General features: G+C 39.5%; 1 protein-coding gene across 1 annotated transcript; it reads left to right on the forward strand.

Moving 5' to 3' along the window:
* The first annotated feature begins 508 nt into the window (after positions 1-508).
* LOC139446665 (G-protein coupled receptor GRL101-like) lies at positions 509-14,015 on the forward strand. The gene is made up of 10 exons (XM_071227937.1): positions 509-658; positions 1,651-1,732; positions 2,764-2,912; positions 9,028-9,171; positions 9,895-10,005; positions 10,382-10,498; positions 10,690-10,812; positions 11,003-11,125; positions 11,956-12,066; positions 12,442-14,015. The coding sequence occupies exons 2-10, from the start codon at positions 1,716-1,718 to the stop codon at positions 14,013-14,015; spliced, it is 2,469 nt and encodes an 822-aa protein (XP_071084038.1). The 5' UTR covers positions 509-658; positions 1,651-1,715.
* The last annotated feature ends 863 nt before the right edge of the window (positions 14,016-14,878 follow it).

Genomic DNA, 14,878 nt, shown 5'->3' on the forward strand with positions numbered 1-14,878 from the left:
CTTGAAAGCTTAATATTGTCTGCAAATATAGCAACATCATGTGATCAGAAAATATAATGGACCAGAAATATTCTTCTGGCATCACCAGAGAGCAGTTGTTTGATAAATCATTTCACTAACATATTAGTATTGGTTTGGTTTGTTGTTTAACGCCGCACTCAGTAATATTCCAGCTATATCAAAGTGGTCTGTAAATAATCGAGTCTGGACCAGACAATCCAGTGATTGATGTCATGAGCATCCACCCCCGCATTTGGGATCGATAACATGCATCAATCAAGTCAGCGAGCCTGACCACCCGATCCCGTTAGTCGCCTTTTACGACAAGCATAATCGACTTCTACGGCAAGCATGGGTTGCTGAAGACCTATTCTTCTTAATATCCAATAGCGTGTTTTGAAAAGGCGCAATTACATTCACGAACATACCGACATAACAAGATATATTAAACATCATTCAGTTTGTGACGAAGGCAGCGGTTGGACGTATTACGACGGGAGATGCCACCTTGCTGTGGAATTTGATGAAGACATAACATGGTTGGAAGCAAAGAGCCAATGCCAGAATCGAAGAAGTTACCTGACCACCATCCGAGACTCTGAAGAAGAAGCATTTGTAAACACATTGGTTCCCTCGTCGTCCGATACGACATATATTGGTAAGTAAGCTGTTGATTCAGGAAATATCAGTTATATTGGTTGCCTATACAGCACAACAAACAGCCATTACTGACATACTTTCAATGTAAATAATCGCATCTTGAGGCTACAATCCATGATTGATTAACTGAACAACGATCCACGCTGTTAGGGTATGTTGACACGTTTGCTACCAAGTCACTGAGGTTTACACTGTTAGGGAGTGAGTGGGTATGGTTTTACGCCGCTTTTAGTAATATTCCAGCAATATCACGGCGGGGGACACCAGAAATGGGCTTCACACATTGTACCCATGTCGGGAATCGAACCCGGGTCTTCGGCGTGACGAGCGAACGCTTTAACCATAAAGCTACCCGACTTTACACTGTTAAGTCGCCTCTCACGAACAGCATAGGTAGCCTGGAATCCCATCAAGCAACAATTCGAATCTGGAACAAATATGGTTGGTTGGTTGCTTGTTTAATGGACTCAGCAGGACGGGGAAGGAAACGGGTCCATTTTGACCTTGTCAACTAATTATGAGGGGTGTTATTCAAAGATTATATAGTCTATATATATTCCCTGTTATGTTCAACTATCTGAAAATTATGAAATTTTAATTTAGGTTTTTTAACAAGATCTCTTTGAACAAAATATGCAGTCATCAACAGTGTATACTAATTTTCATAACTATATGTGCATTCAGCAGCTTCTTAACACAAGATGCTTACAGAGCAAGTTTTTAATGGAATTAACTCTTAAAAATATTCTCCTCATATACTGTTCCAGATCGATACTAATCCATTTATCTTATCATTTTTCATAGTTGTTCGACATAAAGACTTCATTGCAATACGTAGACAATTTAATCTGATACTTGGCTGAGTTGTTAGGTTTTGGTTGCAAATGACGTTATCTGGTATAACATCCACGAGGTGCAGAGATGAACAGTTTGGTTTTAGAAGTAAATATATCAATGTCTAAGTACATGATAACACTTATTATGTTACAGGTCTCAGGAAAGACTACAGGAATCGCGTAAATACAGGACTATATCGATGGGACGACGGTACGATTATGACATATACGAACTGGTAAGTAAACCTGTTTGTGCGAGGATCCATTCTGTGACTGTTCAACGTGTGTTCCAAGATGAACAATTAACAAAATCCATTGTGAAAAGATCAGATCAGATCCACAACAATCATAATAGGTTCTTAAATTTAATTTTCTGGTAGCATACAGATCAAACATTACAAAATGGAGTATATATAATCTGCAGGTCATGTATGTATGTATGTATGTATGTATGTATGTATGTATGTATGTATGTATGTATGTATGTATGTATGTTGTTTAACGCCGCACCTAGCAATATTCCAGCTATATGACGGCGGTCTGTAAATAATCGAGTCTTGACCAGACAATCCACGCAATTGGGATACGATGACATGCATCAACCAAGTCAGCGAGCCTGAGCACCCGATCCCGTTAGTCGCCTTTTACGACAAATATATAAATATATATTAACATATAAATATATATTAACGCATTAAAATATATCCACTAACATCATATATCGATCTCAACAGGGGCCCCTTTCACAAAACTCTCTTAACACTTACGACTCTAGTTTTATCTGTATTTCAATGTAAAGGATCAATGATTTAATTTTAAACGGCGTGAAGGCTAAAGTGCATTTTAAGAGTCATATATCATATACGATATTTTCTAAACTCATTGCATGTTGAGTTAATAATGGTAATGTACCCCTTTCGGGGATGTGAAAGTCTTATTTCTTTATATAGCACTGGCTGATTTCAAGATCCTACTAAAAACCTACTGAAAATACAATTACAATTAAATACGTTGTTGTTGGTAACAAATGCTGCTTCATTTGTCCAAAGTGAGTGAGAGAGTATGGTTTTACGCCTCTTTTAGCAATATTCCAGCAAAATCACGGCGGGGGACACCAAAAATGATCTTGTAACATTGTACTCATGCCGGGAATCGAACCCGGGTCTTCGCCGTGGCGTGCGAACGCTTTAACCACTAGGATACCCGACCGCCCCCATTTGTCCAAGGACTAGAGGAGATAAGATATTGTAAATACCTTGTCCTACAGGGGCGTGGACGGAGCTGATGGAGGTTCGCTTGAAAGATGCTTTTTGAAGAATATGAAAGAGGACAAGTGGCAGGACGTATTTTGCGGTTACAAAGTCGCACGTAACATCTTGTGCACAAAACACGCTCTGAATGTGTCAATTGAATACGGTAGGTGTATATTTACATACACATGAGCATTACCTAAGCACCACCCCCTTTAGGTGCAACATCAAAAATTGACTGGTGTGATTCATTGTTAATTAGAAACACGACAAAAGAGTAGTATGCAGACAAACAGAACGCCTGGCACTACCACTCAAGCAATATGTGCCGATTTATTGCCGTTATGCAAAGAAATAAAAAGATTTTCATTTTAACAACGCTGAAAAGTATCAGCGCCCAACCAAATCACTATCGGATTGTCACATTATGCAGTGAAAAGCGATTACATTATCAAACTAGGAATCACCGCTGACTCTGCAGTTAGTATCTGGTGTGTCACCTCTTTCCATTCGCGAGGATCTGTGGTAACTCCACATAACAAACACTGTCAGTCTTTAGAACAGTTTATATAGTTCATAAGGTTGGCGTGCACTTTTGCCGATCACCGGAATGATCGCCATGCAGTTTCAAGAGGGAGCATACATTGTATGAGAATGTTCGATGTACAATAGGGAGCGGAATCTATAACACTCCTCCCTCCTAGTTTTGTTTTATCCATTGAACTAAACATTACTCAACAGCAATAAACATTTGAACATTATGCATTGAAAATTAACCTTATCCAATGCTGAATAAATGTAAACTATTCATGGCAATATCCTGAACATTTTAAATGTTGACAAAATACAGTTTACTGATAAACATATCAAAATAAAATTATTCCCTATCATAAGATAAACAATATTTTCTGTTTGGGAAGATCTTAAGCTTCAATAACAGAACACATTTCAAAACTTCAAATCATTGCACATGCACTTAGTAATGAAAACACAATTTCACTGAAAATGACTACATTTGTCAAATTTTAAAGTCTTTTCATTTGTCAGTTTAATGTCGTTTGATTACTCCGTTTAAAGTCATTATTCACTTGGGTGTACTGTAGATTTGGATTCTGTCATCACAGGATCTCTCACTAGTTATCAAAGGATTTTGAATGTGAATTATCTGCTACCGCACATGATTGAGCCTTTGGCATGACATTTTCATGCGTTTCTACAACTTTGGGCTCATTTACTACACCTTGAACTGGTGGCTCAACATTAATGAACACAGGTGCTTTAACTACTTTTGGATCATATACACTATCTGTTATTGCAGATTCACTTTCAATCTGCTCACTTGTGTGACGAAGCCGCACATGATCTATGTGTCGTCTCAGAACAACACCATTCACAAGACGAACCCGAACTGACACTGGGCTTGTTCTCTCTGACACTATTCCTTGTAACCACTTTTCACCTGAACGAATGTTTAGTACAAAAACTGGACCCCCAACCTCGATTGTACGATCTCAAGCAGACTTGTCATGTGTGAATTTATGCTTCACTTGTTTCTGACGAACCCTGTCACCTAGATATGGATGGAGTAAATCTAGATGACGTCGACCTAAAAAGAGTTCAGCTGGTGAAACTCCAGTTGTAGTTTGAGGTGTGAGTCGATACTTGAATAAGAAACGGGAAGTTTCGTTTCTAAACGTCCTCCTATCATGCGTTTCATATCATTAGCTTCGCGCCTCGTTCTTACCTTGTCGATACCCTCTTGCCGAGGTCTTACTTTCCCGACCATAACCTCGGAGTCGTGCTTTATCCTACACATAGTGTAGTTGTAGGCTCTACGGCCCATCTGAGTATTCCACTGGATGACATTGGTGATATCCCTTTGTCAGGATTGAAGATACTTTCCAGAGGTTTGTGATCTGGTATGAGCTTGAACGAACGTCCATATAGATATTGATGGAACTTCTTACTTCCGAAGATTATGGCTAACGCTTCTCGATCCAGCTGCGAGTAATTTTTCTCGGCTTGAGTGAGTGAGCGTGAAGTGAACGCGATTGATTTCTCAGAGCCATCATCAAAGATGTGAGATAGCACTGCTCCTACCCCGTAAGGTGAAGCATCGCAGGCAAGTTTGATCTGATGTGAGTAAGCTGCTCGATGACAAGTGACGTTTCACAGCTTTAAAAGACTTCTCTTGATTTGGTTCCCATTTCCAGGATACATCTTTCCTGAGCAATCGATTAAGCGGAGCAAGTGTAGTGGAAAGTTTAGGCAAGAACTCCCAGAAATGATTTCAGTTCCTTGGTATCTCTAGGTGCTGGAGCCACTACTATGGCTTGCATTTTTACATCCAAAGGATGCAGAACTTCTGCATTTATTCTGTGTCCCAAATACTCTACAGATTTGGCCATAACTTACATATCTGCCCACTGAGTCGTAACCCTGCATTACCCAGTCTGGATAAAACAGTCTGAATGTTCTCCAGATGTTGACGTTCAGTCTCTCCACTGATCAGTATGTCATCAAGGTAAACAAACACATACGAACGGAATGTCTCCCATTGTTAACTTTTGTGATTCTTCATCCAGAGTTAACTTGTGGTAGGCTTGACTGAGATCAAGTCTTTCCACAACATAATGATGTGAACAAATCCTCAATCCGAGGGAGAGGATATACATCAGGCTGAGCTACCTTGTTGACTGTTAGTTTATAATCACCTCAGATTCTCACGGAGCCATTTGATTTGATTAACGATAGGTGCCGCCTACTCGGAATGCTGTACGGGCTTGATGATACCTTGTTTCTCTAGCCAATTCAACTCTGTCTCCACTTCCTCTCGGAGAGCATACTCTACATTTCTGTGTTTGTAGAATCTTGGTGTATTTGTTGATATCTGAATTTTCACTGTGTGACCTTTAAACTCACCAATGTCTTCTGCATGTGATCTCAAAATGTCCTGTAATCCTTTATTTTTCACTTTCAGGATTCTTCCCCAATCTAACTTGATACATTGTAACCAGTCTCTCCCTAGAAGGTTCTCACTATCTCCTTTCACTTCCACAAGAGATAATGTTGCTTCTTGATTACCATAACATACATGAACATCACTCCTACCCATGACTTCAATCTTCTCTTTAGTGTACGATCGAAGAATTTCATTCATTTCACACAGTTGTGGTCTCTCATGAGGTCTCCATAACGAGTCGAATGTTCGTTCACTGATCACTGAGGTTGCTGCCCCTGTGTCAATCTCCATAGATAATTGTTTCCCATTTACAGTGACATCAATCATGTAAGGTTCAACCCTTCCCCTCACAGGTTGTGACGTAGGCTTACTATGAGTGTCCATCTTGAATAGTTCAAATTCTACATCTTCCTGGGCAGTAGAACTCAATTGTTTCTCACATCCACGTCCATGGCCTCGGCCTCTACCACGATGTGGTTGACCATGTCTGCCTCTGTGTCTGAAATCGTGACCATGTGACTGTGCAGAATGTCGATTCTGAGATGATGAGCTGTGACACACACGCACAATATGTCTTGGTTTACCACAGCCGTTGCAAACAGTATTTCTGTAAAAACAATTTCTGCCATTGTGATTTGTGCCTCCACATCGGTCACATGTCATAGATTTCACTTTGTGTACAGCAGTCTTGTTTGCATGGGGGTTTGTTTCATCTCTAATGTCTTTAACTTCCTTTGACGCCATCTCCATGCTAAGACACAATGAATATGCTTTACTATAATGCAAAGTTTTCTCAGTTAAGAGGCGTTTTTGCATTGTTTCATTATCAATTCCACAAACTAAACGATCCCTCAATTGCACCTCCAAATCAGTATACTCACAAGTTCATGCAAGTCTCTTTAATTCAGAAACATAATCTGAAACACTTTCATTAGGCTGTCTATTTCTGATACTGAATCGTCCTCTTTCCACCATGACATTCGGTTTCGGGTGTTGGTGTAATTACATCAATTTGACCAAAGCAGAAAATGAATGGTCCCCTGGCTTCCCGGGAGACGCCAGATTTTTCAAAAGTTTGTAAGCTTTAGCACCTATATTGAGAATTAGGATTGCATGCTTCCTACTTCCATCAGTTATTTTGTTAGCTTCGAAATAAATCTCGAGTCTCTCGATATATTCACCCAAATCATCTTTATGTGAGTCATTTTCATCTACCTTCGCGAACGCCGCCATGTTGATTCACTGATGAAACGCTCACGACGCAGACGATCCCTGAAGAGGAAGGAGCTTTCATACGTCCATAAAAGTTTTCCTCGTCAACAATATATGTGGTAACTCCACATAACAAACACTGTCAGTCTTTAGAACAGTTTATATAGTTCATAAGGTTGGCGTGCAAACTTGTTGATCAATGGATTGATCGCCATGCTGTTACAAGAGGGATCATACATTGTATGAGAATGTTTGATGCACATTAGGGAGCGGAATCTATTACAGGATCAGATCAGATTTTCAACATTCGGATCCGGATCCTCTGCAATCCGGATCTAGTGCCTTGGTCAGTTCATTCAGGGTGTGAACTGGATGTTATCTCGCTCTCACTTGGTGGCCAAGGTAATACCAAAGGGTTCAGATTAGGGTGTGTGATTATAATTTGGAATTGGATGTTGAGTCAGGCGGTGCTAAATTAATGCCATATGTATAAAATAGTATTATATCAACATATAGTTTAACAGATTATTGTCAAGTATTGTTCTTTTAAATTATTTACTATGAACTAGCTGTCGTCATTTAGGATTGGGAATGCCTTAGTGGTCTAGGGGATCGCAAGATCTGCCCAGGGAGCGGAAGGTCCGAGGTTCAATCCCCATATATCTTTGTTACCCGGCCTCGGCAATAAGGGGCTGATCGACTCGGAGTCAGTATACTGTGTCTGAGTGAGTTATTCATATTAAACTGCGGCATGGGCTAGCACTATATAATCAGCATTAGTCCGGACAAACGGCCACACTCGCACACACCCCTCACAAACACACCTTTGAATCGCCCCGATAATGTTTCGACTTTTGTCAGCACCATACCCGTGCTCGTGGGTTGCACTGAAGTGGTAAACGTCTGAGACCTTCATCACTCCGTGCTTTCCTCCAAAAGTATGCCGACACACCATGATATAACTGGAATCATGTTAAAAGCGGCGTTAAACCCAGCTCACGCACTCACTCACTCACTCATTATAAAGCACAGGGTGCTTTGATTGCGCCAACATCATTATAAATAACATGTCCGGTGAAGGATCAACAAGCCATCATCCAACTGTCGAATCAGTGAAGAAGGAGCTGCCTGACACGTTCATGTCCACAAGTCAACTGAGAGCCACGGAAGGGTCAGCGACCCAACACGTCCTGGTTCACCCCATGTGGCTTCTATCGCCCCTACGCCCCTACGCCCCTACGCCCCTCCGTAATCGCTTCAGGACAGTACTGGGGACGGCCAGAACCAACATTACTACCCTACTGTCTTTGGCATTGTAGGTATCTTGCTATCTCATGGTATCCATGGTAGTACTTTCAAGTGAGACCCGCTAAGACGTTTTACATAAACTGTAAGACCTACAGCCTTTTAATATGCATTTAATGTTGATTGTTTATGTGTTTCGTGTTTATTTCTGCCCGTAGCTGGACTTCCAGCATGTCACACGCGGCACTGACTTACAGATATCTACATATTTTCACACTTGTTTATCACAGCCCGATTTGTGTGCAGCCTGTCCCTCACAATACTCACTGACTGCCACCATTCAAATAATCGATTTTGAAGTATATCATTTTAATTTGGTATATGCCTTCATTACCTCACCAGCACCAGCAGTTCCGACAACGAGATCTATGGCATGAGCGAGTCAGATTGCGACTGAAATTATCATGAGACGGCCCCTCTAACGCTCTATCATTTCCCCTACCACAGAACGTGCAGTGCATGTGTGCTTGCGCTGTTCCTTCTACGATTTGTCCCCCTACGTGTCATGTACACATTTCTATACAAAATTACATGATAGTTTCTTAAAGAACTTTACCCGTCATGGGTCTTAAAATATACAAAATTCAGATTTTGTTGGGTACAGGGTATTCATGGTCAAGTACAGTATTGATGTTTCATACACTTTTCTGGATTTCGAGTTATTTTGCAATTCATCGTTCTCATTTGGAGTCAAACGGACTGTACCTAAACGGACAAGGTGTACATTTTACGAGGATAAAGTATTCTGTGCATAATGGAATTATAGATAGACATATGCTGATAAAATATTTCATCCTTTCAGTTACGCCATCGCTTCCAGTAGCCAGTTCCTCTGGATTTGACCATGACCTGTTTACTAACTGCACTAACGGAGAACTTGTGTCAAAGTTCAAGTTCTGTGATGGGAAGTTCGACTGCAAAGATAGAAGTGACGAATCAAATTGCGGTAATATTAATTTATCTCATTGCAGGAAAAGTCGAAAAATGTGGTTATTGTTATTCATAAAATGTACACATATCTATAGTCGAAAATCAAGAGGCTTTGACAAAGGTATCTTTTGCCTAGTATCCAACCAGGTGTTTTCAAAACTCTCCCGATCACTTCTTGTTTAAACTATTTGTTTTGATAATATACATATTAACACTCGTCAATGAAAGTCTAAAACTTTATCGAAGAGTAATGATATACTTGATATCAAAGGACAGGAGGTAGGATTATATATTCATAATCTGAATTCAAGTGGATCGATGACATTTGATTAGCTAACCAAGCAATGTTTTAACTGTTTACGTTCTTTAAAAGCGAAAAAAACCGGACTGTTTCTTGAATGCCTGATGATAGAATGGGAGGGGCTTGTGTTGAATTCTTGAGCTGTACAATTTCGCATTGTTATTTACACTGTTTGCGTGAATGCTAAAATAAACGGTCTTTGAAGTGATAAAATACAGAAAGATGCAGACAGAACCCAACAAAAAGATCTATTTATCCATTCCAGTCTTATGTTTTTTTCATTTTGGTGCATAGTTTGACACAGGTCAGAGAACCAATTGAAAAGGATAATATTTTCAGTAAGTTGTATTTTGATTGATTTGAGATACATTGTTTGGGAATACGAATCGTTACAGATGCTGACACTTGCCATCATGCATATTACTTTCATGTTTAAAGGGACGTCCTGCACCAGCACCCAGTTTCAATGCATTAAAAGCGGGTGTGTCTCCTTCTCCTTCTACTGTGACGGTACACGAGACTGTGCGGATGGCTCGGACGAAAACTGCGGTGTGTAATATGCAATTGTAACGCTTCTGTATTTTACTGGAAAGAACAGTGTACTGACCTTATGCTTGAATGAGTGATCATATCTTGATTTCATAGCTACCAATTTTTCGAACAGCGTGTACCCGACTGCTATTGCTACCAGTCATTCCGATATGAACACACACAGCCATCTAGAAAGTGGTCAAATGGGTTCGAATCCCGGATGGGACTCAACCCACAAAAGGTACTGCATCTGTACTTTACTAAGAAAGTGTTATCCTTAATTAACATTTGTAACAGTCATTCCCATTTGGTCTCAAAGTCGACAGATATTGATATATACTTGACTTCTCTCCAACTAAAGCTATAAATAACCATGTTCTGACGTTGTTTCCAGAAAAGGGGAGTTGTGCAAGTGACGAATGGCAATGCAGAAATGGGCAATGCATTGACTCACGCAAAAGATGTGACCTGTTCGAAGATTGCTACGACAAGACGGACGAGGCAGATTGTGGTGAACACTTGATTAAATTTGATTTGTATGTGGATGATGATCGGATGTCATAATTCTTAAATTATCACAATTTCTAGTTACGCGTGTGACCATATTTCTCATTGTATGAATTGTACAGAACATGATCTTATCTTTAGCTTATCAAAAGCCAGAGAGGAATGAAAAATAATGTGTTTTATTCTGTTCTTTAGAAATATGTCGGAGTTTTGTGTGTTTTGATGGCAAGTGTATCCCTAACTCCTGGGTGAATGATGGCGTCGTTGACTGTGATGGCTTTAATGGAGAGGATGAAAGCGAATATACAATCACCAATGGTAAGCAAATTGACATAACAAAGCAAAACATGCAATTATTATACGCGGTTAACATGTCTGCTTTTCCATTTTCATGGGGTTGATTTCTGACATAAAATAGCTCTTATCGTCATATTGTACTCTGAAAATTCATTACACTCATTCCATTCATATATGAAAAGAGAAAGGAACTGAACCTTCACTTTTACAGATCTATCAGCAGTAGCAATAACATCTGAGCTTCAAGTGAACATGTCCACCGGATCTGTTTGTGTGTACAAACCCGATATGTTAGGAAAAGCTGTCATACATTTTCCAAGCGATGGAAATTGCAGTAAGTTGGTTTTGATTCAGGAAAAGAACTATAGCTTATAAAACCAGTTGGTCTCGTTCTAGAGCGAAATTATCAGCTGTTCTGGTTATTTGTGTCAGTCTAACTTCGTAGCACCCTTAAAATGTCAATGTTACTGTTATAATGGCATCTGTATTAGTGATGGCAAGTTGCTGCTTTTCCTTCGAAAATTCTGAATGTGATGTAGTTGCCATTTAAGTGAAAACCTTGGCCCCATTATCAATGCTTTCCTTTTGGTTAATTGTTTCAAACCGACCTAGAATTTAGAAATATTTATTACACAAACAATTGGGCTTAATATCCTGTTCAGTTTCTTTATTTCCGTACTGATGGAGGCCACAGGCCTATAGTACATTTATGAGTTGTACATTCAGAGTAGTAGAGTCTATAACATGATATTTCTTCTGTGTCTCATTGCATGGTAAATGTACATGGATACATTTTGTAAAAGTAGATACTTAGAGTTGTTTAACAGCGATGTGAATGTAAAGAAATTGGGATTGACATGGTAATAATCAGGTATATACTTAGCCCTTAATCATTTTTTTACCATTTTGTAATAAATACATTTGTTTGATTCAGATACAGATTGAGACCAATTTTGTAAATATATATCTTTTAGTCTTTGTGTTAATGATCTAATGAAATATGAATGACATTGTATATTTTGTTCACACCAAACATAGCCATAACCAACAGAAAATAGCAAGTATTGTTACCCATTTTCGTTTTCCATTTTTGTCAAAGAGTACCATCATATTATAACATTTTTTCGGGAACCTATGTTTGTATTAATTTACTTTCATGCTAAGGCTTGGTGGAATGTGAAGAAACACATTACAAGTGCCCCAACAGCTACTGCATCCCAATACAGTATGTATGCAATGGCGTCAACGACTGTCTGGATGCTGCCGATGAACAACGTTGTTGTGAGTTTTATACCTTCAAACTGGTGCTTCACAATAAGAATGTTCAGATTGCATATACTGTTTCATGAGTCTGTCCAATTTCAATTCTAAAACGTTGGATTTAACAATAGACGATTCTGGGGAAACAATATCCTGAACATCAAATGCTCTGGAAATACGGTTGATGATAGTTCGGCCACCGTTGTTTCATGAATAATACCTTCTCTATATATAACAGCAAACAGTATTGTCGTCTCACAGATTTGTGCAACATACGTACTTCATTGATTAACACGATTAGAATACAATATTTATCAGGTGTCATTCTTCAACAGATACGTGTGCCTTCTTCATCTGTCAATATGTTGATCAGGATCATCCTTCTTTCAGACGAGTACAGATGCCCAGGCTATTATCCATGTTCAGGAAAAACATACTGTATTCCCCCAAGTCAGCTGTGTGACGGTATACAGCATTGTCCAGATGGAGATGACGAACGTATGTGTCAGAGCGAGTGTCCACCGTCTTGCATCTGTAGTGGAAGAGTCATACGTTGTGATTCAAATTTTAATGAGACATATCAAATTCCAAAAGATGTCCGGAAATTAGACCTATCAGGGATGAATCTTCAACTAATCAACGTTGATTTTTTGGATTTGCATTATCTGACTGTCCTCATTTTGTCATCATCAAATATAATTCGGATGGAAGGAGTTTTTCCAAAGTATCCAAATGTTTTAACGTTGGATGTAAGTCACAATATGATATCTCACCTGGTTAAAGATTCCTTCTCAAAGTTCCCTAAATTGAGACACCTTGACTTATCCAACAATGTTAACCTCTCAAACATTGACAATGGTACATTCTTAGAAGTACCAGAACTAGAACAATTGAATTTATTCAATACATTTATCATAGAATTAAAGGCAACAATTCTTTGGGGCCTTTCGAATCTCCGAAGACTCAATATGTCCCACAGTCATATGAATTACATCAGTGTTGGATCATTCTCAAGCTTGCAGTTCCTTGAGTATCTTGATATTCGTCAAAACAATATACTACACTTTTATGAAGGAAGCTTTGGGGGCTTATCGTCACTAAAACAGTTACAAACTGATTCATACAAGCTTTGCTGCGATTCTGTTAGACCTAAAAGTCTCAATAAACATGACTGTTTGTCAAGTCAAAGTACCATTGCTTCATGTGAAGACCTTCTGGGCCAAGATATCCTTCGAATTCTGCTGTGGAACATTGCTGTGATTGCTGTTGTTGGAAACATCCTGGTGATTATATACAGGTTCATTTATGACAGAAAATCCCTTCAGAAAAGCTATGGTGTACTTGTGACAAATCTCTCAATCGCTGATTTCTTCATGGGCCTCTACATGATGATCATTGGATTTGTGGATATATCATTTAAAGGATCGTACGTTTGGCATGATTATGAATGGAGACATAGCACACTATGTGCTTTCGCTGGCTTCCTGGCCACCTTATCCTCGGAAGCTTCGTGCATCTTCATCACACTTATCACGTTAGATCGACTTCTGGCCGTTGCCTTTCCGTTTGGGCAATTCAGGTTTTCCTTAAAAACAGCTGGTTTGACTGCAGCAATTAGCTGGATTATTGCTATCCTCCTAGCAGGTATTCCTCTATTACCTTCACTGAAGTGGAATCTCTACTCCCAGAACAGTGTCTGTCTTGCACTGCCTCTTTCAAATAACCGACATCCAGGATGGGAGTATTCAACTGGGATATTTGTGGGTTTCAACTTTGTCATGTTCCTACTCATAGGGGTTTGCCAAGTTCTGATATACAGAGCAGTTACGACATCATCCATGATAAGATCATCTAAGTCCAATCATGACACTACCATTGCCAGGAGACTTATCCTCGTCGTCTTGACAGATTTCCTCTGTTGGTTCCCTGTTGGTGTCATGGGTGAGTATTATGAAATGCAATGACATGTGTCATGCGTGTTCCGGTAGAATCAGTGCTTAAGTAATGGCCAAACGAAAATCAGACAAAAAATAAATTAAACAAGAACTAGCATTTGTTCATTTAAGAATTGACCTTCACTTTGTGTGAGTTCATTGGAGTATGAACCTTCATAGAGTGAGGGCCAAACTGTATGAACGTCGGAGCTTGCGACGACGTTCATACAATGTTTGGCCCTCACTCTATGAAGGTTCATACTCTAATGAACTCACACAAAGTTAAAGTGAATTCTTATAATTTTTTATCACAATTTCTTACCTCAAAGGATTTCGGTCAAGATGTAAACACAATTTTATTTAGTACGTGTGACTTCATGTTTACACTGAGAGCCATAAAACATCCAGCTATATCGCGGAATAAAATAGTTCCTCAAAAAGAGAGGTGACATGGGCGTATGGATGCACAACTTGCTCTTCAGAAACATCTTACGCAGCACATGTGTTCAAATCATATCCTCATTAGATGAGAAAGGTCTGTAAAGAACTACCTCAGTTAGTCAGTCACAAGGACAACGCGTCGTAATACATTTACATCAAGTACAAGACGTCAAAATGGCCGACACGATAAACGTGACGGGAGAGATTTCCGAAGTTGTTAATGAACCTGTGGCGGTTACATGTGTTAGTCATCATTGATCAACTGGCCGATCATTGAAGGGTGGATAAAGATGCGTCAAACAGACACTAAGGTAAATTCATAGATTGCTGGAGACTGTCAATGTCAGCCTAGGCACGGCTCGAGTCGATACTACGATAGTTGAGATGTGCATTTCATCGTTTGTTCATTAGGATAGGCCGTAGCGAGGATATTCGTGAACAATCATGTAGTC

The sequence above is a fragment of the Haliotis cracherodii genome, unplaced genomic scaffold (genome assembly GCF_022045235.1).
Source record: "Haliotis cracherodii isolate W230 unplaced genomic scaffold, xgHalCrac1.p SCAF_6, whole genome shotgun sequence".
Classification (NCBI taxonomy): Eukaryota; Metazoa; Mollusca; class Gastropoda; order Lepetellida; family Haliotidae; genus Haliotis; species Haliotis cracherodii.

What these genes read in the sequence shown, in the direction of transcription:
- LOC139446665 (XM_071227937.1), top strand. An exon ending in CGAATATACAATCACCAATG is followed by an intron (nt 10,813 to 11,002) that starts GTAAGCAAATTG and finishes TCACTTTTACAG; the next exon opens with ATCTATCAGCAGTAGCAATA. An exon ending in TCCAAGCGATGGAAATTGCA is followed by an intron (nt 11,126 to 11,955) that starts GTAAGTTGGTTT and finishes TTTCATGCTAAG; the next exon opens with GCTTGGTGGAATGTGAAGAA.